Source organism: Sturnira hondurensis, unplaced genomic scaffold, assembly GCF_014824575.4.
Source record: "Sturnira hondurensis isolate 20B ecotype Veracruz unplaced genomic scaffold, ASM1482457v3 Scaffold0024805, whole genome shotgun sequence".
Lineage (NCBI taxonomy): Eukaryota > Metazoa > Chordata > Mammalia > Chiroptera > Phyllostomidae > Sturnira > Sturnira hondurensis.
The window spans coordinates 986,171-1,013,333 of record NW_028097436.1 but is presented as its reverse complement, the minus strand read 5'-3'; the positions used below and the strand labels follow the sequence as shown (position 1 = coordinate 1,013,333).

Below are 27,163 nucleotides of genomic sequence, written 5' to 3'. Positions count from 1 at the left end.
AACAACTTCATAAATATATCATTTATCCACCTCCCCAATTAACCTATTAATTGAATACATTTCTGACAAAAACCTTAAAAGAACGTGTTGTGGGATTTTTTAAAAGAATTGTTTTCTTTTTTTAAAGATTTTTAATTTATTTATCTTTAGAGGGGAAGGGAAGGAGAGAGGGAGAGAAATATCAATGTATGGTTGCCTCTCATGGGTCCCCTGCTGGGAACTGGCCTGCAACCCAGGCATGTGCCCTGACTGGGAATCCAACCAGCAATCCTTTAGTTCGCAGGCTGGCACTCAATGCACTGAGCTACACCAGCCAGGGTGCCATGGGATCTGACAAATCAATCTTCAAAAAAAAACTTTAGTATGAAATTTTCCAAATAGATTTAAAAATTGGAAGAATAGTTTAATGTATTCATCATTTAGCTTTAATAATTACCAACACATGGCCAATCTTGGACAAGTAAATTTTTAAGTTCATCTGAAGAGTAATTAGTCTTGAAAATGTTCAAAAAGACAAGGCAACCTCTTTCTCTTGTATCTACCTAACAGAGCTGTTGTAGAGTCCTGGAATAGACTCACCTTTTTGTTGGAATTTAGAAGGCAATAAAGGTCCCATTTCATCAGTTTGACAAGGGTGACTTAAAAATTAATAAATACTTTGGGTCAATTGACTAAAGGCTGAAATTAAAAATAAATTTCATAAAAAATAAAAATAAATAAATATAAAAATTAACCTATAAGAAAATTAGAAAAATTTATAAGGAATACACTCATAATCGTGGTGAGACTATTCCCAAATCATATAAAAATAATACTGCAAATCTGATTACATGAAAGTCTTAAACATCTACAGAGTAAAACAAAGACAAGAGACAAAGAGGAATAATCCCACGCAAAAATCAGACCAAAGAAACTACACAAACACACGGAAGGCAAGTAGGTGGCTGTTGGGAACGTGGGTCCCCTGGGGTCATCCGCGTACCGGAACGGGTTGCCCCAGTCCTGCTCCAGGAATACAATAGGTGATGAAATCCGGGTGGTTATTTTCTTCTCTGCGTTTTCCTGAAATTTTCCCCCCCAAATTTTTTTAAATGATCGTTTGTAATTAAAACTTTTGAAATTCTCTAGCAACTGAAAAGTTTGGCCTGCCTTTCATGTTTTACCAGCTTTATTTGAGGATTATGACAGGGAGGCACTGGAGTCTTTGCTTCCTTTGTCTCACTACCATACCTATTGCAGAAGTGAGTCCTTAAGATACTAAAAAGGAAATGCTCACGGACGGATACAACAATGTCGTAGGTGTGGGAGACCGGGCGCCAACACCTGAGCATCCTAGACTTCCTCATTACACGCTTCTCCCAGTCCTCCATCCAATGTCCGGCGCATTCCGCCATCCACCCCGCCGGGACTTACGACACGCAAGACCTCATTCCTGGCGCACGCCTCAGCGTGACTCCCGCGTCTCCACGTCCGAAGTCAGCCCGGGAACGCCCTGGGCCCACCCCGTCTCCAGTTGTGTTGTCGTCACGTGGCTGGGGCGGGCCCTGACGCCAGGGGTAGGGGAGGGACTGCGCAGGAGCAGAAAAGGGGGCGGGGGACTCGGCTTGTTGTGTTGCTGTCCCAGAACCTGAGCCAGTCCAGCTGCGGACAGAGCTCCTCCAGCCGCCCGACAATGTCGTCTCATTTACTGGAGCAACCGCCGCCCCTGCACAACAACAACAACAACTGTGAAGAAGGGGAGCAGCCTTTGCCCCCGCCAGCCGGCCTCAACAGTGAGTGCTGGGCGGGCGGACTAGGTGAAGGAGATGGGGGAGGAGGAGCTGCCCCTCCTGCCGCGGCCAGTTCCCCCCGGGTGGGGGGGGGGTGCCGGGAGGAGAAGGCAGCCCATTGGTCCAGGCTGAGGATGTGCGGGTGACTGACAGTTTCCGTCACCTGTCAGGATGAGGTGCTTGTGTCCTCCTCAGGACCGGTGTTCCCCTCCTTCTTGGGGGTCTTGGCGCGGGGGCTGCTTATGTTCACGGTTTCGGAGGGCTGATGGGAGGGAAGAGGAGGGGGACGAGCCGATCCCACCTGTGGTGGGCCCCTGAGCGGAGCCTGTCGAGGCGTGAAGGGGCGGGTCCTGGAGCTCTGGGAGGGTGGGCGGAGCGGGCGCGGAAGGGGACGTGGGCTGGGATGGGGACGTGCGGCGGAGACACTGGGGGATGGACGTGGGCCTCCGGCCGAGGGGAAGGGGTGGCCGAGGGGCGGGCGCGCAGTCAGGTGAGCCGCGGCGCAGAGCCTGGCGTTGCTGACCCCGCCTCACCTCGCTGGGTCGGCCCAGCGCGGAGTATGAGACCTCTGGTTGCGTTCTTTTGTTACCACAGGCTGGTTAGGAAAATCGTTTGGTAATTTAGTGGTTGCTTGTTTAATGTCTGGGGCGGGGGCGGGGGGGAGCTATGCCACTTTTTTTTTATTTTGGTGTTTCAGAGTTGCTCAAGTGATTTTTTTTTTTTTAACGATGGGGTTGTGTGCCCTGTAAACCTGTTTATGAACAAACATCCTCTTGAACCATACAAGATTGCACAAATCACGGAGTCTGGGGCAATGAGTTTTTAGAAACGGGTTTAAAAACATTCATATACGAGAGCGGATGAAAGTTAATGGCATTATTGAATTAAGACCAACTACAGTTGCTTTTCATAACATTCTGGTGCTCAGACATTTTGTCCTAAGGTTAGTCCCAGATGGCGTTAATGCTCAGAGTCTTGGAAAGGTTTTTGCTGCTGCTTCCTGTAATTCCTCCCATGAAGGACGTGGTTGGGACAGTTCGCATACGACCAGATGAAATTGTTAAAAATCGTTTGGATGCTTACATGACATTTGAGGGCATTGCAGTCTCTTTCATAAAAGGAAGGTGTTGCAATATGGCCTCAAAATTATCTTAGGGAAGAGAGTTCCTGTCCTCACAAGATAGGGATAGATATTCGATTATTTTAACATGTTTTCATTGCTTAGTGCTGCTGCTCCACCTTTTCGTGGATAAATTCCTCAAATGTTGACTTATTAAAACTTTTTTTAAAGATTTTTATTTTTAGAGATAAGGGGGAAGGGAAGGAGAAAGAGAGGAAGAGAAGCATCAATGTGTGGTTGGCTCTCATGTGCCCCCTTCTGGGGATCTGGCCTGCAACTCAGGCATATGCCCTGACTGGGAATTGAACTTGGTGACTCTTTGGTTCCCAGCCCATGCTCAATCCACTGAGCTGCACCAGCCAGGGTTGTTAAAACTTTTTTAAAAATGTCTTATGTTCTAGAATGTTTTCCACACTAAATTAGGATTAATTTGTGCCAGTGTTATTTGCTATACATATTAATCTGCATTTTATTTATTTACTTTTAAAGTTTTATTTATCTTTAGAGGGGAAGGGAAGGAGAGAGGGAGAGCAATATCAATGTATGGTATAGTTGCCTCTTGTGCATCCCCTTCTGGGAACTGGCATGCAACCCAGGCATGTGCCCTGACTCAGAATCGAACCCGGATCTTTCATTCCCAGGCCCACGTTCAATTCACTGAGCTACACCAGCCAGGGCTTAATCTTCATTTTAAAATCATTTACCTGTGTTTAGCGTACTCTTTTAGAACTGTGGGATTATTTTGTATTAGCACAGTGTTTAGACAGTCTTTTACTTTACAGAGTGTTGGGAAGAGACTTTAGAGATTTCTGTCACCTGTTACTCACCAGGAAAGAAATAAGTTTAGAGTCAAATGTGCTGTTGTCCAAGTTGACACCTGGCAAGAACTTGGAGCTGAGGTTTTCACGTTCATCCCATCTAGTGCTTTCAGGACACTTCTTTTCAGTGGCCCAGAATTGTGTTTCTAATTCTCTGAGTGTGTTATTCCACCTAATGTAATGTACAGAGGTGGCCTGCCCTTCTGTCTCTTTTTAGTACCTGTTTTTTAATCGTACTCAGTGTTCGTCTATGATACCTTTGGGTTAGCTGTTTGGTTAGTATATGTATATGATTTCACAGAAAGCAAAGGAATTGTAATTTTCCTTTGACAATTTAACAACAACAAAAATGGTTTTGAGCTATGTGTGATTGTTTTTATCTCTGTGTCTGACAGACCTATTAGGTATTTGATGATGTTGGCCAAACAGTTGCTGCTATGTTTGTGTTAGCTCTTAAAAAGTGGAAGAACACTGAGCCCGTGTGTGATAATCAAAATGTTACTTTGGGAAATCTGCTACATAGGAAGTATTTTGGGGGTAAGCTGGCCTTTTAGGTTACTGAAAAGCTTTTGGATAGTGTCAGATTTATTTACCTCCCTCTTGCCTTTTACAGTTTGTTTTTTAGCTCATTATACAACACTGGACTGAGCAAAACAAGCCTTATTGATTCCTTCAAGTGATTTTTGGGCACTGAGCAAAACAACTATTCAGGCTTCTAATACGTACTCTCCAAATTACTGATAAGTTGAAGTTCTTTGTTGGGTAGAGTTGCACAACTACGAAAAACAGGAGATGAACTCATGGTACATATTATCTCTGGCTTGGGATTTTATCTTTAGTTCAGGGATCAAAGCAGAGTTTTAATAGCAAGTTATTGAAATGTTTGGAATAATGAAACCTTTCTCTGATTTTTTTTTACTGTTTTAGGAGAACTGTTCACTTTTACTACAAATTAGTGAACAAATACCTGAACTGCTTTCAGAGTTTAAAAGGATATTTTCTAATTTCTAATGTTGGTTTTATTCTTAAGAAAACTGTTAAATTACTTAAGAATATTTGTATAGGACATTTATGTCATAAAAATCAGTAGGTGTAATATAAGGAAAATCTAGATACCAGTATAATTTTTGTTTAATGTAGGAAGTACAGCGGTTTTTTCCCCGTTTTTTAACATCTTCAGCCATGATGTTCTTGCTTCCCCAATATTGCAAGAAGGCTTTTAAGGCTATGATATGTGAAATGTCACTATGTTATAATACTGTTCAGAATACATAATTAATTAGTGTGTGAGTACCTACTTGTGCAAAAAGACCAACTTTTTAAAAAAATAAGAATGTCCGTGACTATTATGTCTCAATTCTAGCATCAGGTACTTGAAATAAAATAAAGGCTTTGAGGAAAGAGGACAAGACATAATGAAATGTGTCACTCCTGGTTAGGGTCAGATTGACACATGGAGCCTTGGAAATGAGAAATAATACTGTTCTCTTTCTCACCCCCTAGCCCTCCTACCCCCCTTTCTGCAGGAGGGTTGATTTGGTGATTGTAAAACTAGAAAGAGTATGTGCAGCATACAGTCGTGAATGTAAACGATAACTGGGCCAGCCTTCACGATGTACTGTATTAGAGGATGTAGAAACCTGCTTCTCCGAATCTTTTAACAATTCTCAAGAACTTAAACTAGAAAATGTCTAATGTATGGAATATGTGTACAATCAGTCATAAGAGAACAGTTTTCAATTTGTGAGTAAGCTTTTAATATAATAGGGCCTGTGGTTTTTTATTTTAAAGCTTGATTTTTAGAAATAGAATTCACTCAGATTTTTTTCTAGTTTGTATTGCTCGACAGCACAATCCTCATATCTTGTCTTGTTTCCTTTCCAAATAAAAAGGGACTAGTGAGGATTGGTAGAGTTAGAACGTCAAAAAATTCTGAGCTGTAAATCAGAAATGAATGAGGTGAGGTGAAAAAGGCATGTGGAGTTCATCTATGGAGAAGAAAAAGTTTGCTTTTTTCACAAGCATTTTTCTCAAAAGAGTGGTATGTAGCCTCTTAATGAATATGTGTGCAATAACTTTTTCTGCAGTACTGTTTTTTACCATTGATGATATTTCTGGGAAGAGAATTATTGATTAAAGGAAATCTAACTTTTTAAGGCTCTTAATACATACTGCCAAACTATCCTCCATTGAAGCCTTGATTTCAATAACAATATTAGAAACAAAAATTTGGGTAGCACTTAACCATTGCCATTCGTATAATGGTTAAAGTATGATATATCATGATGGGATGCAAAGCAGTTTTAAATTTTTTTTATTTTTAGAGAGAGGGGAAGGGAAGCAGAAAGAGAGGGAGAGAAACATCATTGTGTGGTTGCCTCTCATGTGGCCCCTAGTGGGGACCTGGCCCACAACCCAGGCACGTGCCCTGACTGGGAATCTAACCAGTGACCCTTTGGTTTGCAGGCTGGCACTCAGTCCACTGAGCCGCACCAGCCAGGGCAGTGGTTCTATATTTCTATGAAAACTCTGGAAGTTTACATAGGAAAGTTTTAAAAGGAGCTTCCTTTGGGATAGGGATGTGAGATTGGGAGGAGAGGTATTACTTTTTATTTTATGTACTGATGTTGCATTTTCAAGAAACATTATTTTGTATGAAGTGTTTTTAAAAGATATAATATTAGCTAACACATTGTACTAGTAACTTGGCCTATTTTTTTAATGTGGCTTATTCATGTCATCCTCCTGACAATACAACGAGGTAGATACGTTTACTATCCCTATTTTACAGATGAGAAAACTGACAGGTCTAGGTTGCAACAGCTGTAATAGAGTGGGAGTCAGAGCTCCTAACCACTCTCCTAATACATGTCAAGTAAACATCTGCTTTAGGTAGAACTGCCTTCAGTTATACTGAATGTTAAGGCAATTACAGAGACCGCTTTTACTAAGCTTTTCTAGGTATGCCTCCCCAAGTTCCTAGATTATTATTGCTTACATATTTTAAATGCAGGACGTAGAATTTAGACATTGGTATGGAAATCCTTCAGAAAAGTAAGGTCCAGAGTACCTGATATTGTTGCACGCTTTTTTTTCTTTTTGATCAGCTATTTCAAGTGAACATTTATTGTATTTTGAGGAACACTGACTTCCACAGAGACCCGTCTGGAACTCCTGCTTAGTTCTGTCTCCACCAGAGCAGGTCTGGCCTGTTCTTTGTTTTTGTTTACTTGTACACAGTGGGCTTCTGTACAAGAACTGGTCCCATTGGTTTAAATAAGTTTGAAAACCCCAGAAACAGTGCTAGCAGGGGGAAAAAACAATTTATCATGTACCTCACTTTTTCTGTGCCTCTCTTTCCAGTTAAAATATTTTGCAGCTCTCTAAACTTAGGGATGCTTTTAGCATATTATACACTTCAGAGGCTCTCTAAATATTTAGTTAAATTACCTTTAGTGTTAGATCTGCCCTAGCTTTGCTGGTTGAGTTTGTTAAGTCATGTCGAGTTCTGTGTTGTCTGTGTCTCTGTGTGTGTGTACAGCCCGAGGCTGTGGGGATGTCATCTAACTGGAGGTTGGCAGTACAGTCCCAAAGGTGTGGTGGGGATTAGGGGACTGTGACAGCTCAGGACTGCCTCAGAGGGAAAGGATGGAAGGAGTAACTTCATTTTTATTAAGCAAACACTGTTCTAAGTACTTTACAAATATAAATTCTTTTACCCAGTTTGTAACTGAGCACTCACTGTTTGTCTATGTTCCTATATTTAATCCTCACAGCAGCCCTGGGAGGTAGGCACTATGCTCTCATCTTTGTCTTACAAATGAGGAAACTCAAGGTCAGAAAGTCAGATAGATTAGGAAGAGGTGGGTCAGATTTCCAACCAGGTCTGCTATTGAGCTTTTCCTTCACTTGAGGATGGTGTCCAGGTCTGGAATAGCCATCACCTCATTTAGAGTGCCTTTAGGGTTTGAACCTGTTTGGGTCATTATCCTGTTTTGCTGGTAGAGTAGTGTTTGGCCACAGAACTCTCTCTGATGCTTTTGCTGAGAGATCAGAGGAATGGTCCCAGCAACCCATGTGGTAACAGTTTCTAAAACAAAGTTTATTGGATTGAATGGAAGTTATGAAAAAAATTATTACTATCTCTTCTTGTGAAATTGGCTTATCAGCTACTATTGCTAATTCTTATTAAAATTAAAGCTCTTTAATGTGTTCAGCAAACTCATCAAGCCAATAAATATTTTTAAGACCAATCCACATTACCAGAGCCGCAGCCCCTCTCCTGTGGCTCCACACTCTGGCACTGTTCCCATGAGAAAACTTCAGTGTCACCCGTGGCAGACGTGCAGTTGTTACTTCCCGCTAACCAAAGAGGCTTACTGAAAACCCTAGAAAGTAGCAACTCCTGGAAGAGAACAGAGAAAAGACAAGTTCACAAGGTATGTTTAGTGGACAGAGAAAGGAGAAAGGCTGAAAATAGTGAGGCATAAAGGAAAGGAAGAAACTATTTGGCAGGTTAGAGGTACAGTTTTTTTCCAGGTTTTCTTAGCACTAGCATCTGACTTAGTTGTGAGCCAGCTGCATTAACTTTTTGCTCAAATTTGTACACAGACTGAAATTTTTATGATTGCATCCAAGTCCCTCCTCTAGGAGCTTTGCAGTTGTTTGTGCTAATTAGGACATAGTTGTTTACTTATTTAGATGACCCTTATGAAGTTAAGTCATATATTTATTTCATTTGTGAAGAGAAGACAACAAATAACTGAGGTGGACTATAGAAAATATATTAAAGGTAAAATAAAGTATTTTTTGGAAATCAACCTAAAAGTTTTCAGTTCAGTGAAGTGTTTGTTGTATGTAAAATTAAGCTTTAACCAGAGAGAAAATTGGCTTAAAGACATGTTCTACAGTACTAGTTTTAGAGTTCCAACTTTTTCTAAGTTGGTTCATTGCTTGCCCTACTTCAGGAACAGTACTATAAAGACTTGTAGACTATTATTGCTCCTTATTTGTTGTCTTCAGAATACTTTTTACATTTTGTTTGAGGCAAGTAAGACTCCTTATCTGGATCCACCATATTCACATTGGTGTGCACTCGACAGATTTCAGTTCTGCTGTAGTTAACGTAAGTTATCTGACTTGCCCAACAGGTTCCTGGGTGGAGCTCCCCATGAACAGCAGCAATGACAATGATAATGGCAATGGGAAAAATGGGGGGCTGGAACACGTCCCTTCCTCATCCTCTATCCACAATGGAGACATGGAGAAGATTCTTTTGGATGCACAACATGAATCAGGACAGAGCAGTTCAAGAGGCAGTTCTCACTGTGACAGGTAAGTGAGGTTTTGGTGGAATTCAGGAAACAGATGGGTACAAGGTTAATTCCCGTTAGGAAAAGTAAATGGCTTATATCTTCATTTCACAAAATATGACACTGGATTTATTACAGTATGTGTATTTATTCTTAAAAATATTTATTTTTAGAGAGAGGGGAAAGGAAGGAGAAAGAGTGGTGAGAAACATCGATGTGTGAGAGACATTGATTACTTGCCTCTCGCATGCCTGTACCTGGAAACCTGGCCCACAACCCAGGCATGTGCCTTGAGTGGGAACCAGATCAACCTCTCCGTTCACAGGCTGGCACTGAGCCATACCAGCCATGGCACAGTGTGTATATTTAAATTAGACAACTCATTCACAAGTACTAGTGTTTTCCCACAGATTAAATCAATTTCCTTATCAGATTATATTGTTTTTAGATGTTTTATCAGTTTAAAACTCAATGGCATAAATGTTTATTAATAGAATTAATCCAGCTGTTTCCCAGTGTCCTTTGTGTCCCTGTCTCACATCTCATAGTCTGCCTTGAATATAGTTATCTGTGTGTATATCTGTCCTCCCTTCTCAATTGTGTGGCTCCGTGGGGGTGGATAGTGTTTCATCTCCTTGGTGTTCCCGCAGTAGTGGTCCTGGCAGGTAGTAGACGCCCAGTAAAGCATTTACACTATAGGAAATGCAGGTTGGTTCAAGTTAGAGCAATGTTTGCACAGTGGAAGGACTAACCAAGTCTGTAAAGATAGTTTTGAAGGCCATTCTGTCTCCTCAGAGGAAGTTTTATTTCAGACCTCATTTTTCTCTATTTGAGTTAGAGAAACTTAATTCCACTGATTAAAGTGAAACAGTAAGACTATAGAGGTATGTGTGGATAGAATGAAATTGAGCTGTTTGTTTAGTGTTTTATTTTTTTACTTATTGATTTTTTTTTTTAGGGAGGGAGGGGAAGGGAAGAGAGAGGGAGAAACATTGATTTGTTGTTCCATCTATCTGTATATTCATTGGTTGACTCTCATGTGTGCCCATGACCAGGGGATTGAACCCGCAACCCTGGCATATCAGGATGATGCTCCAACCAGCTGAGCTACCCGGCCAGGGCCTAAGCTGTTGGTTTAATTTTCAATATTAAGCTTCTCTTTTTTTCAGAGGGACTAGATATTAAATGACATACTGGTATCATTTGACAATTCTTAGACCAGTGACAGCCGTGCTGATAGCATTACGGGGTATTAGATGATCTTATGGTTAATTAAGAGTTAACTGATATCGGCCATGTAGAAAATGCCTGGGAGAAAGAAATATTTAAAAATGTAAACAGTGATTATCTCCATGGGATGAAATTACAGATTTTTTTCTTCTGAATATTTTTGTGCTTTGTAAAAATTGTGTTTAGCACATATTGTTACTTACCAGAAAAAACATAGAAGGAGAAATAGAGGTAACTCGTGTTCAAAGTGCTATGTGTCTTATGATCCACCAGTTTTCCCAAGGCAGCAGAGGCCTGGTTTGAGGTCTATAGCTATGGAACAGTGTACACCCCTGCCACCCCATCTCATGGCTGATTTATCCCTGTGCTCCTTAAGAGCTTGGGATGGCTCTAGTAACAAGCAGAAAGAGAGTGGATAGCTTTCTGAGCAGCTTGCCTTTGATTTCAGTCGCAACAGCATTAGTTTTTCAGAATGAAGTTTTTGTTATCCAGGCAGGCCTCAGACATACTGCAGGGTTAGTTCCAGATCACTACAATAATGTCACAATAAAGCTAGTGTCACAATAAAGCAAGTCGTAGTCTTTTTGCTGGTGGAGGGTCTTCAGTTTGTGACAAATGCAACATCTGTAAAGTACAATAAAGCAAAGCACAATAAAACATACCAGAAAAAGTAAACTATAAACGTATTACATTCATTTCATGGGACTCCCTGGTAGATTTCTGAAATTTACTGCTCATATGGTCCTGTTGATAGGCTTTTACTGTACATTGAAGTGTGTGACCCTTGATCACACCCATGCCAGTGTGTTGCTTCACCTGGTGGTCACTTGGTGCTGTTACTGAGCAGAGGAAAAGTCACTTGCTCGCCTTTCTGGTTATCTGATCTCATTGATGGTTGCAGTGATACCTGGGATCAAATATGAATTCACCCTCTTGTGATCGTGTTCCAGCTGGGTTTCCAACCACGTGAAGGGAGGTGTGGCAGATGCTTTTGACTACTTTCCTGTCCCCTGGCTTACGTATCTGCAGGCCCTGGCTCACTGGTCGTCTTTCAGAGGAGGCTTAGAACTCCAGTGCAGTAAGGCTCTTGGGGTATCTAACACACTTTAACATTTAAAAGTGTCTTCAAAATGAAGACATGTCATTTGAATTGTCATGCATCTGTATATTTGAAATTATTGAGAAGTGTTTCTTGTAGGTGGCAAAGTTTTAGGATTATTGGCTATTGGTCCCAAAGCTAATTTATGTACACTTTCAGTTTAAAAATGACTTCATAGGTATACTTTTGTCACGGTGGTGGTGGTTTGAAGATAACAACTATGTGTTTTGCTTTGCATTCCACCCTATTGTAGCAGTTTTCAACCTATGATTCATCCAGAGAGCTTTTAAAATTACCAGCACACCAGACACCATCCCCAGAGATTCTCATTCTGTTGTCAGGGGAGGGGTAGAAATGGGAGAATATTTTAAAATCTCCCCAGCCAATTCTGACATGAGCCAGGGTTGAAGCCCTAATACAGGGATGTCAAACTCATTTTCACCAGTGGCCACATAAGCTTTGTGGTTGCCTTCAAAGGGACGAAATAATTTTAGGACTGTATAAACGAAACTGCTCCTTAACTGATAAGGAGTTGAAATTATGTTCAGCCCTTTGAAGGCAACCTCCAGTCTGATGTGGCCCCCGGTGAAAATGAGTTTGACACCCCTGTATCTAGTGCATTCCAAAGTGTTAGGAGTGGGAAGCATTTTACCAAAGACATGTTTAGTATTTCTGAGTGAGATGGGAATGGTGTTGAGAAGAGTGTGCAAGTGGAGGGGTGCTTGGGTCGGACTCTCACCTGTCTTGCTGCTGCCTTGACCTGCTCACAGATCTTACTTCACGAAGCTGGCCCTTAACTTGACCTTTGGCTGTGAACCCAACCGAATTTGAGTGTAATGACAGTAAACTAAGATTTCTAGTTCAAGACAAAAATTTTTCAAATACATTATTATGTTTGTTTCATATAGCCCCACTTTTTTTCTTTTCCTGCCTTCTTTTAAGGATTTCCTGTGTCAGCCTAGGACTCCTGGGCTTAATCAACCTGATACATTTCTGGTGACTGTACTTATTTTTGAGTCAGTCTCACCAACATCTCTGTATATTAACATTGTACACAGATGCTCACATGCTCATGATAACTTTAATACTTAACATCTGTTCCATTGAACATTTTTCATCTCTATTTGAATTTAGATTTGGGGGGACAATGTTTCATGAAAGATCTAGAGACTTGCTGTGGAATTTTACAAGGAATCGTTGATAAAGCTAAGGGTAGCACATTCATCCAGTGTATCAAGTACAGTACATGGTCATGTGTTTTTGTCTAAAAATTTATCTGTACATTTTTGTAGTTCTGGGACTACATTTTGTATTTTTCATTAAAGGTTATATATTTATATACATACATATACGTGTAGGTACAGATATATATGTATGTGCTTAACCTAATTCACTGAAATGTTTCAGAGCAAGTATTTCTGAAATAAGCAGAATAATGCTTCTCAAACTTTTTGGTCTTTATGCTTCTTTACACTCCTAAAAATTATCAGGTACCCCATGTAAAAACTTTCGTTTTACATGGATTATATATTTTTGGTATTTACTATATTGGAAATTAAAACTGAGAAAATTTAAAAATAATGTATTTATTCATTCAACAATAATAAGCCATTATATTTTAACATAACTTTTTTTTTAAGATTTTATTTATTTATTTATCTTTAGAGGGGAAGGAGAGGGAGAGAAACATCAATGTATGGTTGCCTTTCGTGTGTCCCCTGCTGGGAGTTGGCCTGCAGGGAACCAGCCTGCAACCCAGGCATGTGCCCTGACTGGGAATTGAACCGCGATTCTCTGGTTCACAGGCCCGCACTCAATCCACTGAGCTACACCAGCCAGGGCTAACATAACTTTTTAAAATGGAAAATAACTAGTTTTCACAAACAAAAAAATTTATAGGACTAGTGGCACTGTTTTATGTTTTTGTAAATCTCTTTAATATATGGCTTAGGAAACAGCTGGATTCTCATGTGCATTTGCATTCGATCTGTTGTAATGTCACACATCTAACCTTTGGAAAATTTCACTGTGTATTCGTGAGAGAATGAGAATGAAAATAGCAAATGAATCTAATAATGTTATGAAAACAGTGTTAACCTCGGAGACCCTTTGAATGAGTCTTTGGAAACTGCTTTCACACTTTGAGAACTGTTGGTAATGAATTATTTAATGATGAAGGAACTTTGAGACAAAGAACCCCAAATGAGGTTTCTGTGTTTAAAGATCATTTTACCTTTATTGGGTGGGGCAAGTAAAAATAAAATGTGGCATTCTTGCATCTGTAGGTAACGTTTCCTTTGCAAAGTTATCATTATGAAGGAATTTATCACCACAGAAAAATTCCAGAACATTTTGGAAGTAAAAGTACTCAACTTTATTTTTTCTTCTATGGGGTTATGGTATACTTCTGTTTTACTGCTTTTCATAACCATACTACTATAATTTTTAGTTTTCTAATTTGTAATAGAAATTAGAATAATTTATTTGACAAAATGGGAATTAAAACTAATGACTAAATTCTTTCTCTCCTAGCCCTTCCCCACAAGAAGATGGACAAATTACATTTGATGTGGAAATGCACACCAGCAGGGACCATAGCTCTCAGGTGTGTGTGTGTGTGTGTGTTAATTTATTTTTCTGATTCACAGTAAATAGTTATAGAAATGCAAGCCTCTAATTATGTATATTTTTTGTTGTTGTTTTAAAATACTTTATTTTTTATTTATTTTTAGAGAAAGGAGAAGGGAGAGAAACATCAATGTGTGCTTGCCTCTCATATGGCCCCCACTGGGGACCTGGCCTGCAACTCAGGCATGTGCCCCGACTGGGAAACGAACTAGCGACCCTTTGGTTCGCAGCCCGTGCTCAATCCACTGAGCTACAGCAGCCAGGGCTAATTATGTATGTTTGAATAAAATAAAGAATTACAAGACTTTAAAAAATAGTTTGAAGCTGTTTTAAGTTACTCAGTTTCTGATTTTGGAATTCACTTAGGATGATATAGTCCTTGTTGTAATTCTTTTACAATGGAGAATTTGGGGGCTTATCACCCTAAAAGAATTGGAAAATGATTGTTTATGAGGTATCATTTTACTGTGCCAGGTTAGTTTTCTTGAGTTTATAAATAGAAAACCAAAGCACATGTCTTATTTAAGGTCACAAAATAAATGAAAAGGGAGATGGTTGTAGAACCAGGTATGAAAACTTTTGCTGCATCTAAAATGAAAACAGTGGCTTTTGAGATGAATTTCAGCAACTAAGATAAAATTGATCTAAATTACACAGGTTCCTTAAGTTCACTTAGGAGTTGACGTTGTTGGAAGTATAGATGGATATGGTATTGGAAGCTTATAAAGGTCTATGTTATAAAATTTGTGATAAGTAAGTAATTGTTAATGATTTAGAATGTTCGTAGCCAGCCCTTAACTTTATTGATGTGTCAGGTCACCTCAAAGTGTCAGAGTACAGATTCCTGAGGATGGGAACTCTTGTCTTTTTCTCTTGTGTTAAGGTGCTTGAAGAATGTATGTTGAATGAATGATTAAAATTGTAATAAAAACTTTGCTTTGTGGGATTCTCACTGTACCATGTCTTGAACCCTTTGCACTAGAAATATTTTGCATGTTTTGTGGGATTCACCCACTATTGTTATATTTCAGGCTGCATGATTTCTTCCTACTTTGACTCTTCTCTATTTGTGCTGTTCTCTGAAGCCCAGGAAACCTCTGGGATTGGATACAAATGTATTTCATGATGAACTGGGCTCTGTGGAGGAGGGTAGAGTAGCTTGGCTCTCGTGCAGGAAGGTGTCTGACTGGACTTGCCGAACTGCTGCCTTTTGTATGTAAGTTTGGCTGTGTACAGTAAACTGTAACAATGAAGAAGGAAGTCTGAAGTTTCCATGGCAAAAAGTGTACTAAGGAATGCCAAGATAGAGAAATGAAATTAATTTTTTGCTGTAGTCTGTTATGAGGAAAATATCCTCAGTTTGTATTGTCTTTTGTATGGACACTTGAAAATCTAGAATAGCATTTTCCAAAATATATTTTGAGGAACATTTGTTCACTGGGAAACCCCATAAAATTGTTTTGATGTCAAATAAGTGGGAAAAGATATAGTGCCTGGGCTCCTTCCTCTCTCTTAGTCACAGCAGGTGGGAATGTGTTATAGGCTCTGACCGTTCCTGCAGTAAAGAAATCTGTTTATTTAAACCAAGTATTTCCCAATTATTCATTTGACCATAGATCTCCCTCTTCCTCCACATACACTTTTCCCCTCTAATAATCTACCTAACAACCTAATGGACCACTTTGGTCAGTGTTCATGCAGTGGCAGGTGTACAATGAGATTTAACTGATGATTGAACTTAGGGGACTCCTGGAGTTGAAAGTGTAAGACTTTTGGCTTCTAGGTCAGGTTTTGATAGCATTGCTGTGTGATTCCTATTCAGAAACAAGTACCTGAAAGAACATTGGTTAATATCAACCCTTTGATAAGCAGTGTAACAATCAGATCAGCCAGTTTAAATAGGGTTACATGTTTGGAAAAGCAGTTTAACTTTTACACATACTATCAAAAGCATTATATATATTTTTTAATCCTCACCCAAGGATATGTTTATTGATTTTAGTGAGAGAGGAAGGGGGAGAGAGAGAGAGACAAAGAGAAATATGGATTGGTTGTCTCATCTATGTACCCCGACAGAGGATTGAACCCTCAGCCTAGCTGTGTACACTGACCACGATGGAACCCGCAGCCTTCTGGTGTACAGGATGACGCTCCAGCCAAGTGAGCCACCCAGCCAAGGCATCAGAAGCGTTGTATCTTGGAGTGTGACTTTTAGTGAAGGAAATATCAGTAGATACAATTTATTTAAACTTTCAAATAGCCTTTTAAATTGCTTTTTTTTTAATTGCAGAAAAGATAATGTAAAATTAATCACTTTAGGGTTTGGGAGGATGAAATTTTTTTCATGAATGAGAAGCAAGTATAGGGTTAAGAACCAATCTAAAGGAGTTAACAAGGAATTATGATACTTGCTCTTACTGAATATTTTTATATATGTCTATACCAGAAATACGACATTTTCAGCCTTTTCTAGGAGGAAAAAGGAAAAATACTCATATTTCTTAGACATACTATTAGTGCTAAATTAATTTTTTAAGTTTATCCAATTTTTAATGTTCTCATTTCTGTGAAGGAGGTGATGTTATACACATGAACAAATGGGAAAGGTGAGGCTTTGTCTTAATTAAGTTACTTATCTAAGATTACAGAGCAAGTAAGTGATAGAGCCAGGGCTGTTTGAGCCTGTGACCCATTCCTTCTACTAAAATAAGTCATTAAAAGAAATCAGTTTCAGGAGAGCTCACAAGATCCTGAGAACAAACTAGCACATGTCTAGTGAGTTACGGTGTGAAGAAACCTAAGTTAGGAACACCTAGGGCTCCACTCCTCATACGTAACAGGCACAAAAGTCCAAAATATGGCTCAAGAAGGACTAAAAGCCCCAGAGCCGATAACTCTAAGCGAAAAACAAATAGCGAACCTCTCAGATGCACAGTTCAAAACACTGGTGATCAGGATGCTCACAGAACTGCTTGATTATAGTCACAAATTAGAGGAGCATATGAAGGCTAAACTAATTGAAATGAAGGGAAATGTCCAGGAAACCAATAGTGATGGAAAGGAAACTGGGACTCAAATCAATGGAGTGGACCAGAAGGAAGAACGAAACATCCAACCAGAAAAGAATGAAGAAACAAGAATTCAAAAAAATGAGGAGAGGCTTAGGAACCTCCAGGACATCTTTAAACGTTCCAACATCCGAATTATAGAGGTACCAGAAGGGGAAAAGGAACAGCCATGAGTGGAAAACTTATTTGAACAAATAATAAAGGAGAACTTCCCCAGTCTGGCAAAGGAAATAGACTTCCAGGAAATCCAGGAAGCTCAGAGAGTGCCAAAGAAGTTGGACCCAAGAAGGAACACACCAAGGCACATCATAATTACATTAGCCAAGATTAAAATGAAGGAGAGAATCCTAGAAGCAGCAAGGGATAAGGGGACAGTCACCTACAAAGGAGTACCCATCAGACTGTCAGCGGATTTCTCAAAAGAGACCTTACAGGCAAGAAGGGGCTGGAAAGAAGTATTCCAAGTCATGAAATCCAAAGACCTACAGCCAAGATTGCTTTATCCAGCAAAACTTTCATTTAGAATGGAAGGACAGATAAAGTGCTTCTCAGATAAGGTCAAGTTCAAGGAGTTCATCATCACCAAGCCCTTATTATATGAAATGCTAAAGGGACTTATCTAAGAAAAAGAAGATGAAAAATATTAACAGTGAAAGGACAGCAAACACACAGTTATTAACAACCACACCTAAAACAAAAGCAAACCAAGAGGACAGCTAGATCAGGAGTGGAACCATAGAAATGAAGAACACATGGAGGGTTAGAAACAGGGGGGTGGGAGGGGGAGAAGGCACAGAAAATAGCATAGATGGTAGGTAGAAAATAGATAGGGGGAGGGTGAGAATAGTGGGGGGAATATAGAATCTAAAGAACTTGAGACACGTGGTTATAAACTAAGGGGGGGAGAATGGTGGGGGAGGGAGTGTGTGGGTGGAGGGGAATGAGGGGGAATAGAACTGTAATGGTATAATCAATAAAATATATTTTAAAAAACATACTAGGAAAAAAAGAAACCTAAGTTAGAATGCATTTAGGCAAAAGGTCATTCCAACTATATTTTCAGGATGGTAGTCCTCAAGAGTCTCAGTTTTGTCACAGAAAATAGACTCTGGATTGTCTCTTGAAGGCATTTTGCAGTGTGTGTCTAGGACCAAAGAGGCCAGCATAGTGTTGGGTATCTTTGGAAGGTGATAGAAACTGAAATTGTCCTCCCTTTTCTCTCTTGTAAACTGGTTTATCTGAACGTGGATCCCACAGACTGCGGTTTACTGTCCATGTTTAGAGACTTACAGAACTTGAGGTGGGCCAGAGGATGGTATAAGGGGATAGAAGCTGAGGGCCTTCCACATGAGGACAGGCTAAAATGATCCTAATCTACTGTGTGAATAGATGTAAGTGTAGAGAGAGGGTTATCGATTCCATTGAGAGCATAGCTCTTATTTAATTAGATTAAGTACATTTTACCCCATTCTGAAATTCTGAGTTGGAAGACAATTTAAAACCTGAAACTTCCAAATTTAAAATTAATTAAAGGAGGCTTAGAGCTGATAGTAAATAAGGAGCACTGGAGAGCTTATGATCCTGATTCTAAAGTGATCTGGGTTTTAAAAAAAAATAGTCCAAAGGTAACTTTGCTTCAGTCAACTGAGAAAATTACATCATCTTAAGAAAATAGAGCAAAAAAATCTTAATATTTTTAATTCTCTTGGCAGGTATGAAATACTATCTTGTTCACAAATTTAAACCTAAAACTTTGAACAGTTTGAGAGAGACATACAAGACCTAGATTGGAAACTTAACAGAAAGGATATGCGGTGTGTTGAATATTGTCAGATACTGTGTGTATACAAATTGATCTATAAATAGATTGTAACAATTTATTGCTTTTGATTTAGGATGTTTTTAGATTTACTCTGAAGAGCCAACTCATGATTCTGAGTAATGTCAATACCCAGTGGTATTGAGATTTTCCCAGTGGAAAAAGTTGAATCCTCAAGGCTACATTGTGTCTGGAATTTGTGAAGTCCAGGCACACTAAATAAGAGCATAGTAGCCCTGGCTGGTGTAGCTCAGTGGATTGAGTGCAGGCCTGTGAACCAGACAATCACGGTTCGATTCCCAGTCAGGGCACATTCCTGGGTTGTAGGCCAGATCCCGGCAGGGGATGCACAAGAAGCAACCATACATTGATGTTTCTCTTCCTCTCTCCTTCCCTTCCCCTCTAAAGATAAATGAATAAAATATTTTTTTAAAAAAGACCATAGCAAAAATCGACAGGGATGGTATTTTTGGTTTGGTAGTAAAAAGGACTACCTGTATCTGGAGAGTTCTGAAGCTGCCTTCCCCGGGCAGCTATTCCACAGAGAATCAGACCTGTTGAAAAAGAATCTGGGGATATGTCAGGCTCTGCATTTCGTAACTACCTACTGAAAAAAATCAAAGCTTTGGTCAAAGACTGGATCCTATTCAAACAAAATAACAAATCAAAAACAATTCTTAGGTTTGAGATCCTTTGGTTTGAGGTCATAGCATCACATTCCCTAAAATTGAATAAATAATGCTGTGTCATTTTTAGGAATGTCTCATCCCTGTGGGTTCTATTATAAGAGAAGCTTTTGGAAAATTTGATTGCTCTTAGCCTGAAAACTTGAGGTTATTATTAAAGAGAAAACACATTTCTTTTTCATTTAGTTGATAACAAAAGATGTCAGATTCTGACTCAATATAAAATAACTTATTCCAAAAAACCACAAAAACAGCCTTTCATCTTAAGAAGTTTTGAATAAACCTTGGGAAATGTTTGGATAATGGTTTGTCTAGAAAAATAGAACCTTCTAGGGAGAAAAACCTAATGCTGAAGAGGGGGGGCTCGAGAGACATTTTGCCTGGGTTTGGATTTCGGCCCTGCTATTTACTGCTTATGGAACCTTAGGCAATTACTTAATTTATATCTGTTTCCTCATCAGCAAAAATTGGGTATTAACAGTTCCTATTTTTACAGGGTTGCGTGCTAAAAGTGAGTGCATGGAAAGTGCCTAGAGTTAGACTTGTCTCTTGATACATGCTTAATAAATACTATTATTATTTGTTTACTTACCACGTCTCCTAGTTACTTATTTTCCCATCACTTTATATTTGGTAGCACATACCAGGGCTGTCAAACTCATTTTCACCAGCAGCCACATCAACCTCGTGGTTGCCTTCAAAGGGCCGAAGGTGATTTTAGGGCTGTATAAATGTAACTAATCCTTAATTAACTAGGGGCAAGGAGCTCAGTGCTGCCTCCCAATAGAAACAAGGTGTCAGGCCGAATAAAAAAAAGGTAGAGGGCTGGATTCGGCCAGTGGGCGTTGTTTTTCCCACCTGTGGCATACAGAATACTTTTTGATATGTTGTCTTTTTACTTTCAATTATAAAAAGTCTTAAATACATACAAAAGTAAAGAGTATACTACAGTGGACCTTCATGTAAGCATCACCCAAATTCAACAGTTATCAACATTTTCCACACTTCAGTTAGCATAGCCCACATGTGTTTTTTTTTATTTTTAATTTTTTTGAAGATTTTATTTATTTTTAGAGAGAGGGGAACGGAGGATGAGATGGAGAGAAGTCAGTGTGTGGCTTCTTCCCAAATGCCCCCCAGTGGGGACCGGGCTCACAACCCAGGCGTGTGTCGTGACTGGGAATCCAACCGGCGACCCTCTGGTTCATAGGCTGGAGCTCAATCCACTGAGCTACACCAGCCAGGGCTCAAATGTGGGTTTTTTTTTCAGGTTCACTTTTTAAATTGAGGTTTAATTGAAGTTTCAGGTTCATATTCTGTGCTTAGATATAAAAATAGTGAAACTCAAGTTGTGTCAGCCTTTTTAGAAAAATGGCACATTTCTTACGTAAAAATTACTGATGTTTAACCTTTTGATTTCCATGTATTTTCTGGATTTGTCTTTTGTAGTAGGAAGACTTGGTATTCCTTTTTGTTTTTTAATTTTTGAATTCTTCTTTATAGTCAGAAGAAGAAGCTGTAGAAGGAGAGAAAGAAGTTGATGCTTTGAAGAAAAGTGTGGATTGGGTGTCAGACTGGTCCAGTAGGCCTGAGAACATTCCACCTAAGTGAGTTCTCACATGTTCTCTTCAGTGGGCACAGTGGGTGTATATGCATTGGACCTGCTACTTCCCACACTGTTTTTAGCAAATGCCTTTCTGATACCCACTTCTGAATTTCTTCCCCCAGGGAGTTCCACTTCCGACACCCAAAACGGTCTGTTTCTTTAAGCATGAGGAAAAGCGGAGCCATGAAGAAAGGGGGTATTTTCTCTGCAGAATTTCTTAAAGTGTTCATTCCATCCCTCTTCCTGTCTCATGTTTTGGCTTTGGGGCTAGGGTAAGTACTGGGCAACTTGTACAGGTTTTTTTTCGTTCATTTTATCCTCATGTTTTATTTCCAGATTTAAGAAACACATGTAAAATCAGTTTGTATTGTTTTGCTTTTAACGTTTTAGTGCAAATAGGGTGTGAGCTTAAAAGAATTGTTAAGGTTGGTCTACTGTTGGTACAGTGATTAGCATTTTTAATTGTAGTTTTTTGTGAAAAGTAAGTTGTTTATACTAATTTCCAAAGTGATCTTCTTAAAAAAGATTTTATTTATTTATTTATTATTAGGTGGAGGGGAAGGGAGGGAGAAAGAGAGGCATGAGGGAAACAGGCAGCCTCTTACATGCCGCCCAGTCAGGGTCCTGGCCCATAACCCAGGCATATACCCTGAACTGGAATCACACCTGCGACCTTTTGGTTTGTGGGATGATGCCCAACCCACTGAGCCACACAAGTCAGAGCCTAAGTGATCATGTTTAAATGGGCTTGTCTATGATTGATTTTTCTCTCTGGGTTTTATTGTCGTTGTTTATAAATTACTTAGGATTCTTTCAACTTTAATGTAAACTAAATCGGGGGATTGCTGTGAACTTTTTTCCCCAGCTGGGAAAATAAAGCATTTTATTATAAAGTCCTTGAGTGAGACTGGTCGATTGTTTGATGAGGTACTGTTTTCTTTCTCTTTGTAGCATTTCCATTTATTCTTCTAAAATTGGTTCCACATTTACCTGTACTTCATTAATTTTTCAGGCATGCTTTTTAAAGTCTTTTTTTTTGTCTTGATTTGAATAATTGAGGAAATATATTTTTGAAAGATTGTAGGAGTTAAACACTGGCTATTAATTTTATTCCAAGACATCTGTTAATTCTCTCTAAGCATGTCCAGTGGGTTACTTTCTGTATATAATAAGCAAAAAATACATGTTTCCTGAGCTTCCTTTTAAGGAGCTCAGCATATGAGAGAGATGTGCACAGTTGTGAACACAGAAACATGCGTGACTGTTCCACACACCCCCTTTTGTATTCTGAGTGATGTATCTGTTTTTGAGGACAGCGATCACGAACATCACCACGGAAGGTGTTTGGGTTGGAAGTTGGAAGTGACTGTTGTATGGGGTTGGAATGCGGGCAGGGGTAGGACTTCCAGTTCCCTGTAGTACTGACTGCACTGTGGTCCATTTGCCTTTAAGAGGTGTGTTTTTGTACCTTGCAGTGCCTCTTCCTTTCTTGAATCCAGACTATTTCTCTTGCTGGTGTAAGTGTAACTGTTGTTATAGATGAATGTAGGAAAAGGGATTTTAAAAGTTGGTTGGTTTTATTACACTGGGCGGGGGACTAATTCCGTATTTTCCTTAACTTCCCTTCTGCTTATGGTATTTAAGGGTAAAATAGTTGCTTAGCATAAAAAAGTAATACTGGGCTCTTAGTCCTTGAGAGTTAAACTGTTAGTAAGAGCCCTCTTGAAAGCACTGGGAGCTTTATAATTGGGGATATTACTATTCAATATATTTTATATCTGAAGTATCAATCTACAAAAAATGTAGAACTTTTGATCCACCACAAAGGAGTAATCGAATGGAGGTTGGCCATTCTTTACTCCTGGGGCATCTGTTTTCTCTCCCCTTCCCTTGTCTAATCGCTGGCCCTGCACTGTCCTGTCTGGCCTCCGGAGACCAGTTGGGCTGGCTGGTGACTAGTTTTAGGTCAGTCAGTGATGACTTCAGGGTGCTGGGGACAATGCACTCATACCTTTTGAGCATTTTATAAGGACTGAAATTTTTAGTTTTTATTAAAGTTCATCTTGTGAACAAGCCTGTGTAGAACTGTTGAAATAGATGAAACATGGTGCTCTCTGTTTCCTTTCAGCATCTATATTGGAAAACGACTGAGCTCACCTTCTGCCAGCACCTACTGAAGGAAAGAAGCCCCTGGCAAAGCGTGTGACCTGTGAACTGGTGTATTGTCACAGTAGTGTATTTGAACTTGAGACCATTGTAAGCATGACCCAACCTACAACCCTATTTTTACATATCCAAGTTCCAGTAATTCTCAAATCCAGTATTTTATTCAAACTCTGTTGAGGCATTTTACTAACCTCATTCCCTTTTTGGCCTGTAAGACACTTTAGAATTTCCTAACAGAGTTTACTGTTGTTTAGAAATTTGCAAGGGCTTCTTTTCCGCAAATGCCACCAGCAGATGATAACTTTGTCAGTAACGCTGTTGTCTCCTTTTAGTACCACCAGACTGAGACCTGAATCACTCATGGTATAAATTTTACTCTTGCAAGATGACTCCCTTCTCGCTCTAAAAACAAGATCAGGTTGGCACATGATATAAAAGCTTTGTTGTTTTGTTTTTCAAGACAAAGGCAAGCTTCTCTAAGTTTGAATTTGTCAGTTATTAAAAAGAAAACAAAAAAAACCATGACACAAGGAGAAAATATCCTGGGCAATAAAAAATTATTTTAAACCAGCTTTGGAGCCAGTCTTTGTCTAAGCTCCTGACGGCGCCTTTTCATCCGTAGGGGGCGCTCTGTGTAAACGACAGCTATGAGGTGGGATAGGGACTAAAATACATCAGCAGATTTACTACTAGTGTGTGGTAATGCTGTCTTTTCTATGGTGTAGAATCTTTATTTCTGATAAGGAACGTCTCAGGCCTAGAAATACATGAAATTGCTTTTGGGATTTTTGTATGTTTGGTATTTTTATGTTTATTAGTTGCATGTGAATTTTTCATGACTTTCTTTACATTTAAAAATTTTTTCTTTTCTAAGAAGAGGCTTTGGAATGAGGTCCAGTTTGTGGTGTAAATACAGGCTCACTGTCTTTGGAAGCATCATGTCTCCTCTGAAGCCTTTAAACTAAAGGTGATTGAGTTATTCCAAGCACTTGAGCAACTTGGATAAACAGACTTGGTTTGTGGGAACATTGGACACAGTTCTGAAAATATGCCATCTGTTGTTTTCTGATCTCCCCCTTTTAAATGTTTACTCTGCGATCTTTCTGAGGTGATCCTGTGATCTGCAGGCACTGCCCACTTTCTGTTGCAGCTGTCTTTTCAGTTACATCAAATGCCTGATGTTCCAGAGCCCTCAGCAACTTCCTTCAATGACATGCTTTTTTTGTTTGTTTGTTTCTAAAATGTGAAGCTTTAGGACCAAATTGTTAGAAAGCATCAGGATTACCAATTATGTCAAGTAGATTTATTGGATTTCAGAACTCATAGCATGACTCTGAAGGATACTATTAATATGTTTTATATATAAATAATTACTGTTTATGATATAGACATTACTATTGAATATTTAGAGAACCATTGTTAATTTTAAAACTAGCAATTTACTCATTAAATAAAGTGCATCAGGTTGACTTGAATAAAAACACTTGGACAACCAGGTTCACCAGTTTGCAGAAACTCTTTTCTCACATCAAGTTTTGTAAAATTTATGTGTTATAGTGGAAAATAACATATAGATAAAACAAAAAAATTAATTTCTGACTTTTTTCAAGTATATAGCTGGCTGTCTTAAGAAAAAGATGATATATACAAAATAGTTTTCTGAATTATTTTACTTTGTTTTTCTTCCTAGCAGTGGATGCTAAATAATTTCGGAGACATTTTTATTATACTTTGTTTCTATTTTATTCTTAAACCTGGTAACACTTGATTTGCCTTCTATAACCTATTTATTTCAAGTGTTCATATTTAAATTTCTTTGGAAAAAACAAAAATCTGATAACCCACTGATTTTTGCAAAGCCTGAGTAAAATTAAAAAGGTTGGACAGGTTAGGAGGGCTAAATAAATAAACTGCTATAATATACGATTTGTATTACAATTGGTATCATGGGAGGGGAGTATAAAATTATTCTTAAAATAAGAGCAACTTTTTACAGGTGATACATTACCCTCTGTTGAAGTTCAGTAGCAGTTCTATCAGTAATGTGATTGAACTTGGGTCTATTTATTTTTTCCACATTGAAAATAAATTTAGTTCTGCCCTTTTTCTTAAAAAGAACAGAACCAGTGTTTCTTAACCAGTGAAGTTTTGGACTGTTTATTATAGGATCACAGCAGAAGGTCTAAGATGGGATCCTGCGGGGTTATCAGTGGCCCTACCATACGTGATGAGTATGTTCTCCACCCAGGTGTGTGGTGAGCAGAAACAGATTATGTGATTGGACAGGAGAACCCAACAATTAACTGTTGACATTTTAAGATTAATGTTTAAAAAGCTTTACACCTGTTTACAATTTGGAGATAAAAAGGCAGGCTTAATTTTTTTCTGTTTGATGAAAATTGGCTTAAATATTTATAAATAGTCAAGAGCAAAACTGCACAAACTTGCATGCTGAAAAGTTCAACATGTTACTTTGATTACAGTACAAATATTTACTGTCCTAAAAAAATGAAAACTGAAGACTTAGCCAGGCAGATGAATTTTTAAGTGAACCAGTTGTTGAAATTATTGGAATTAACTGAGCCAAAGTGATTGTGCATTCTTCATCTATTTAGTTAGCACTTTGTATCATTATATACAGTTTACAATACATGTATAACTTGTAGCTATAAACATTTTGTGCCATTAAAGCTCTCACAAAACTCTTTCTGTCTGTATATCATTTTCAGTCATGTGTTGCTTGGGCGGTTACAGGAGATGAGAACATTTTTATCATTGAGCCTGTGGGAGTGAGTGACATTCCTGCCCTTGAGTGTCCTGCACCAGGGAGACAGGCAGCACACCGTGCGGTTGGTGTGAGAATTGCATGTGAAGCACCACAGGACCGTGGCAGGCGGAGCATTTTTTCTGCTAGGTAGTGTCAGGACATTATTCATAGAGGAGGTGACATATGGAAAGAAGAGTAAGTGCCCTACAAGTGCAAAGGGGAATTAACAGCATAGCATGCCTGGGAGGGGAATGGCAGGAACTGACATGCGAAACTGCATTCCAGAAATAGTGTGAAGTTCAGTGTGGCTGGAATCTCTGGGCAGGGAGATCATTCTGCATTGAACCAAGTTGATGTGTATTCGGCCTGCTGGGGTGGATCTGAGCTGTGTGTAGTCAGTTGGATCCCTTTGGGGGACTCACTTGAAGCTGGGAAATGGCGGAGGACTTAAGTGTTAGACAGTTCTGAAAATGAAGGGAAGGCAGAAACAGGACCTGTCAGTGCTGGAGATAACAAAGGGGGGCCTGTGGGATGGGACAGGTGGGCCCGGGTGGCTGTGCAGGTATGAGACTCAAAGCGGGAGGAAAGACAGGGTTTGTATTTGGTGCTGGTGTCTAGGGGGAGCCTAAGGATAAACTAGCTGAGGAAGTGAGGACAGGAGGAGGAATAGAGTTGTAAGGGGAAAGTGATGACTCCCGTGTTTAATGCATTGAACCTGATTTGAACATAACCACTTACACAGAACTAGAACTCGGGAGAAAGGTGTAGAGTGGAAATGAAACCCAGAGATGCATATGCAAATATATTATACAGTGATTAAAGATTTGGACACGGGGAAAGAAGAAAGGAGTTAAAATAGCAGTGAAGTGTTTACCATTTGAAGGTTGAGCAGAGAAGCTCAAAAAGGTGTGTGTTGTAGTAGAACAACCCCCCCCCCCCCCCCCCCCAGCTAGAAGAGGAGGCAACCAGTCCTATCACGTTGAGTGATTACGGAGGGTGAATTGAAGGGAGGCTTTTGAACCTGACAATTGAATCACTGCTCATCTTTGCAAGAGCATTTCCTGTAGGAGCAAAA

General features: G+C 39.4%; 1 protein-coding gene across 1 annotated transcript; it reads left to right on the top strand.

The window, feature by feature from the left end:
* The first annotated feature begins 1,569 nt into the window (after positions 1–1,569).
* BNIP3L (BCL2 interacting protein 3 like) lies at positions 1,570–26,026 on the top strand. The gene is made up of 6 exons (XM_037038645.1): positions 1,570–1,772; positions 8,858–9,041; positions 13,881–13,953; positions 21,053–21,156; positions 21,278–21,427; positions 23,284–26,026. Exons 1-6 carry the CDS (start codon positions 1,673–1,675, stop codon positions 23,330–23,332), a joined length of 660 nt encoding a protein of 219 aa, XP_036894540.1. The 5' UTR covers positions 1,570–1,672; the 3' UTR covers positions 23,333–26,026.
* Positions 26,027–27,163: the final 1,137 nt, after the last annotated feature.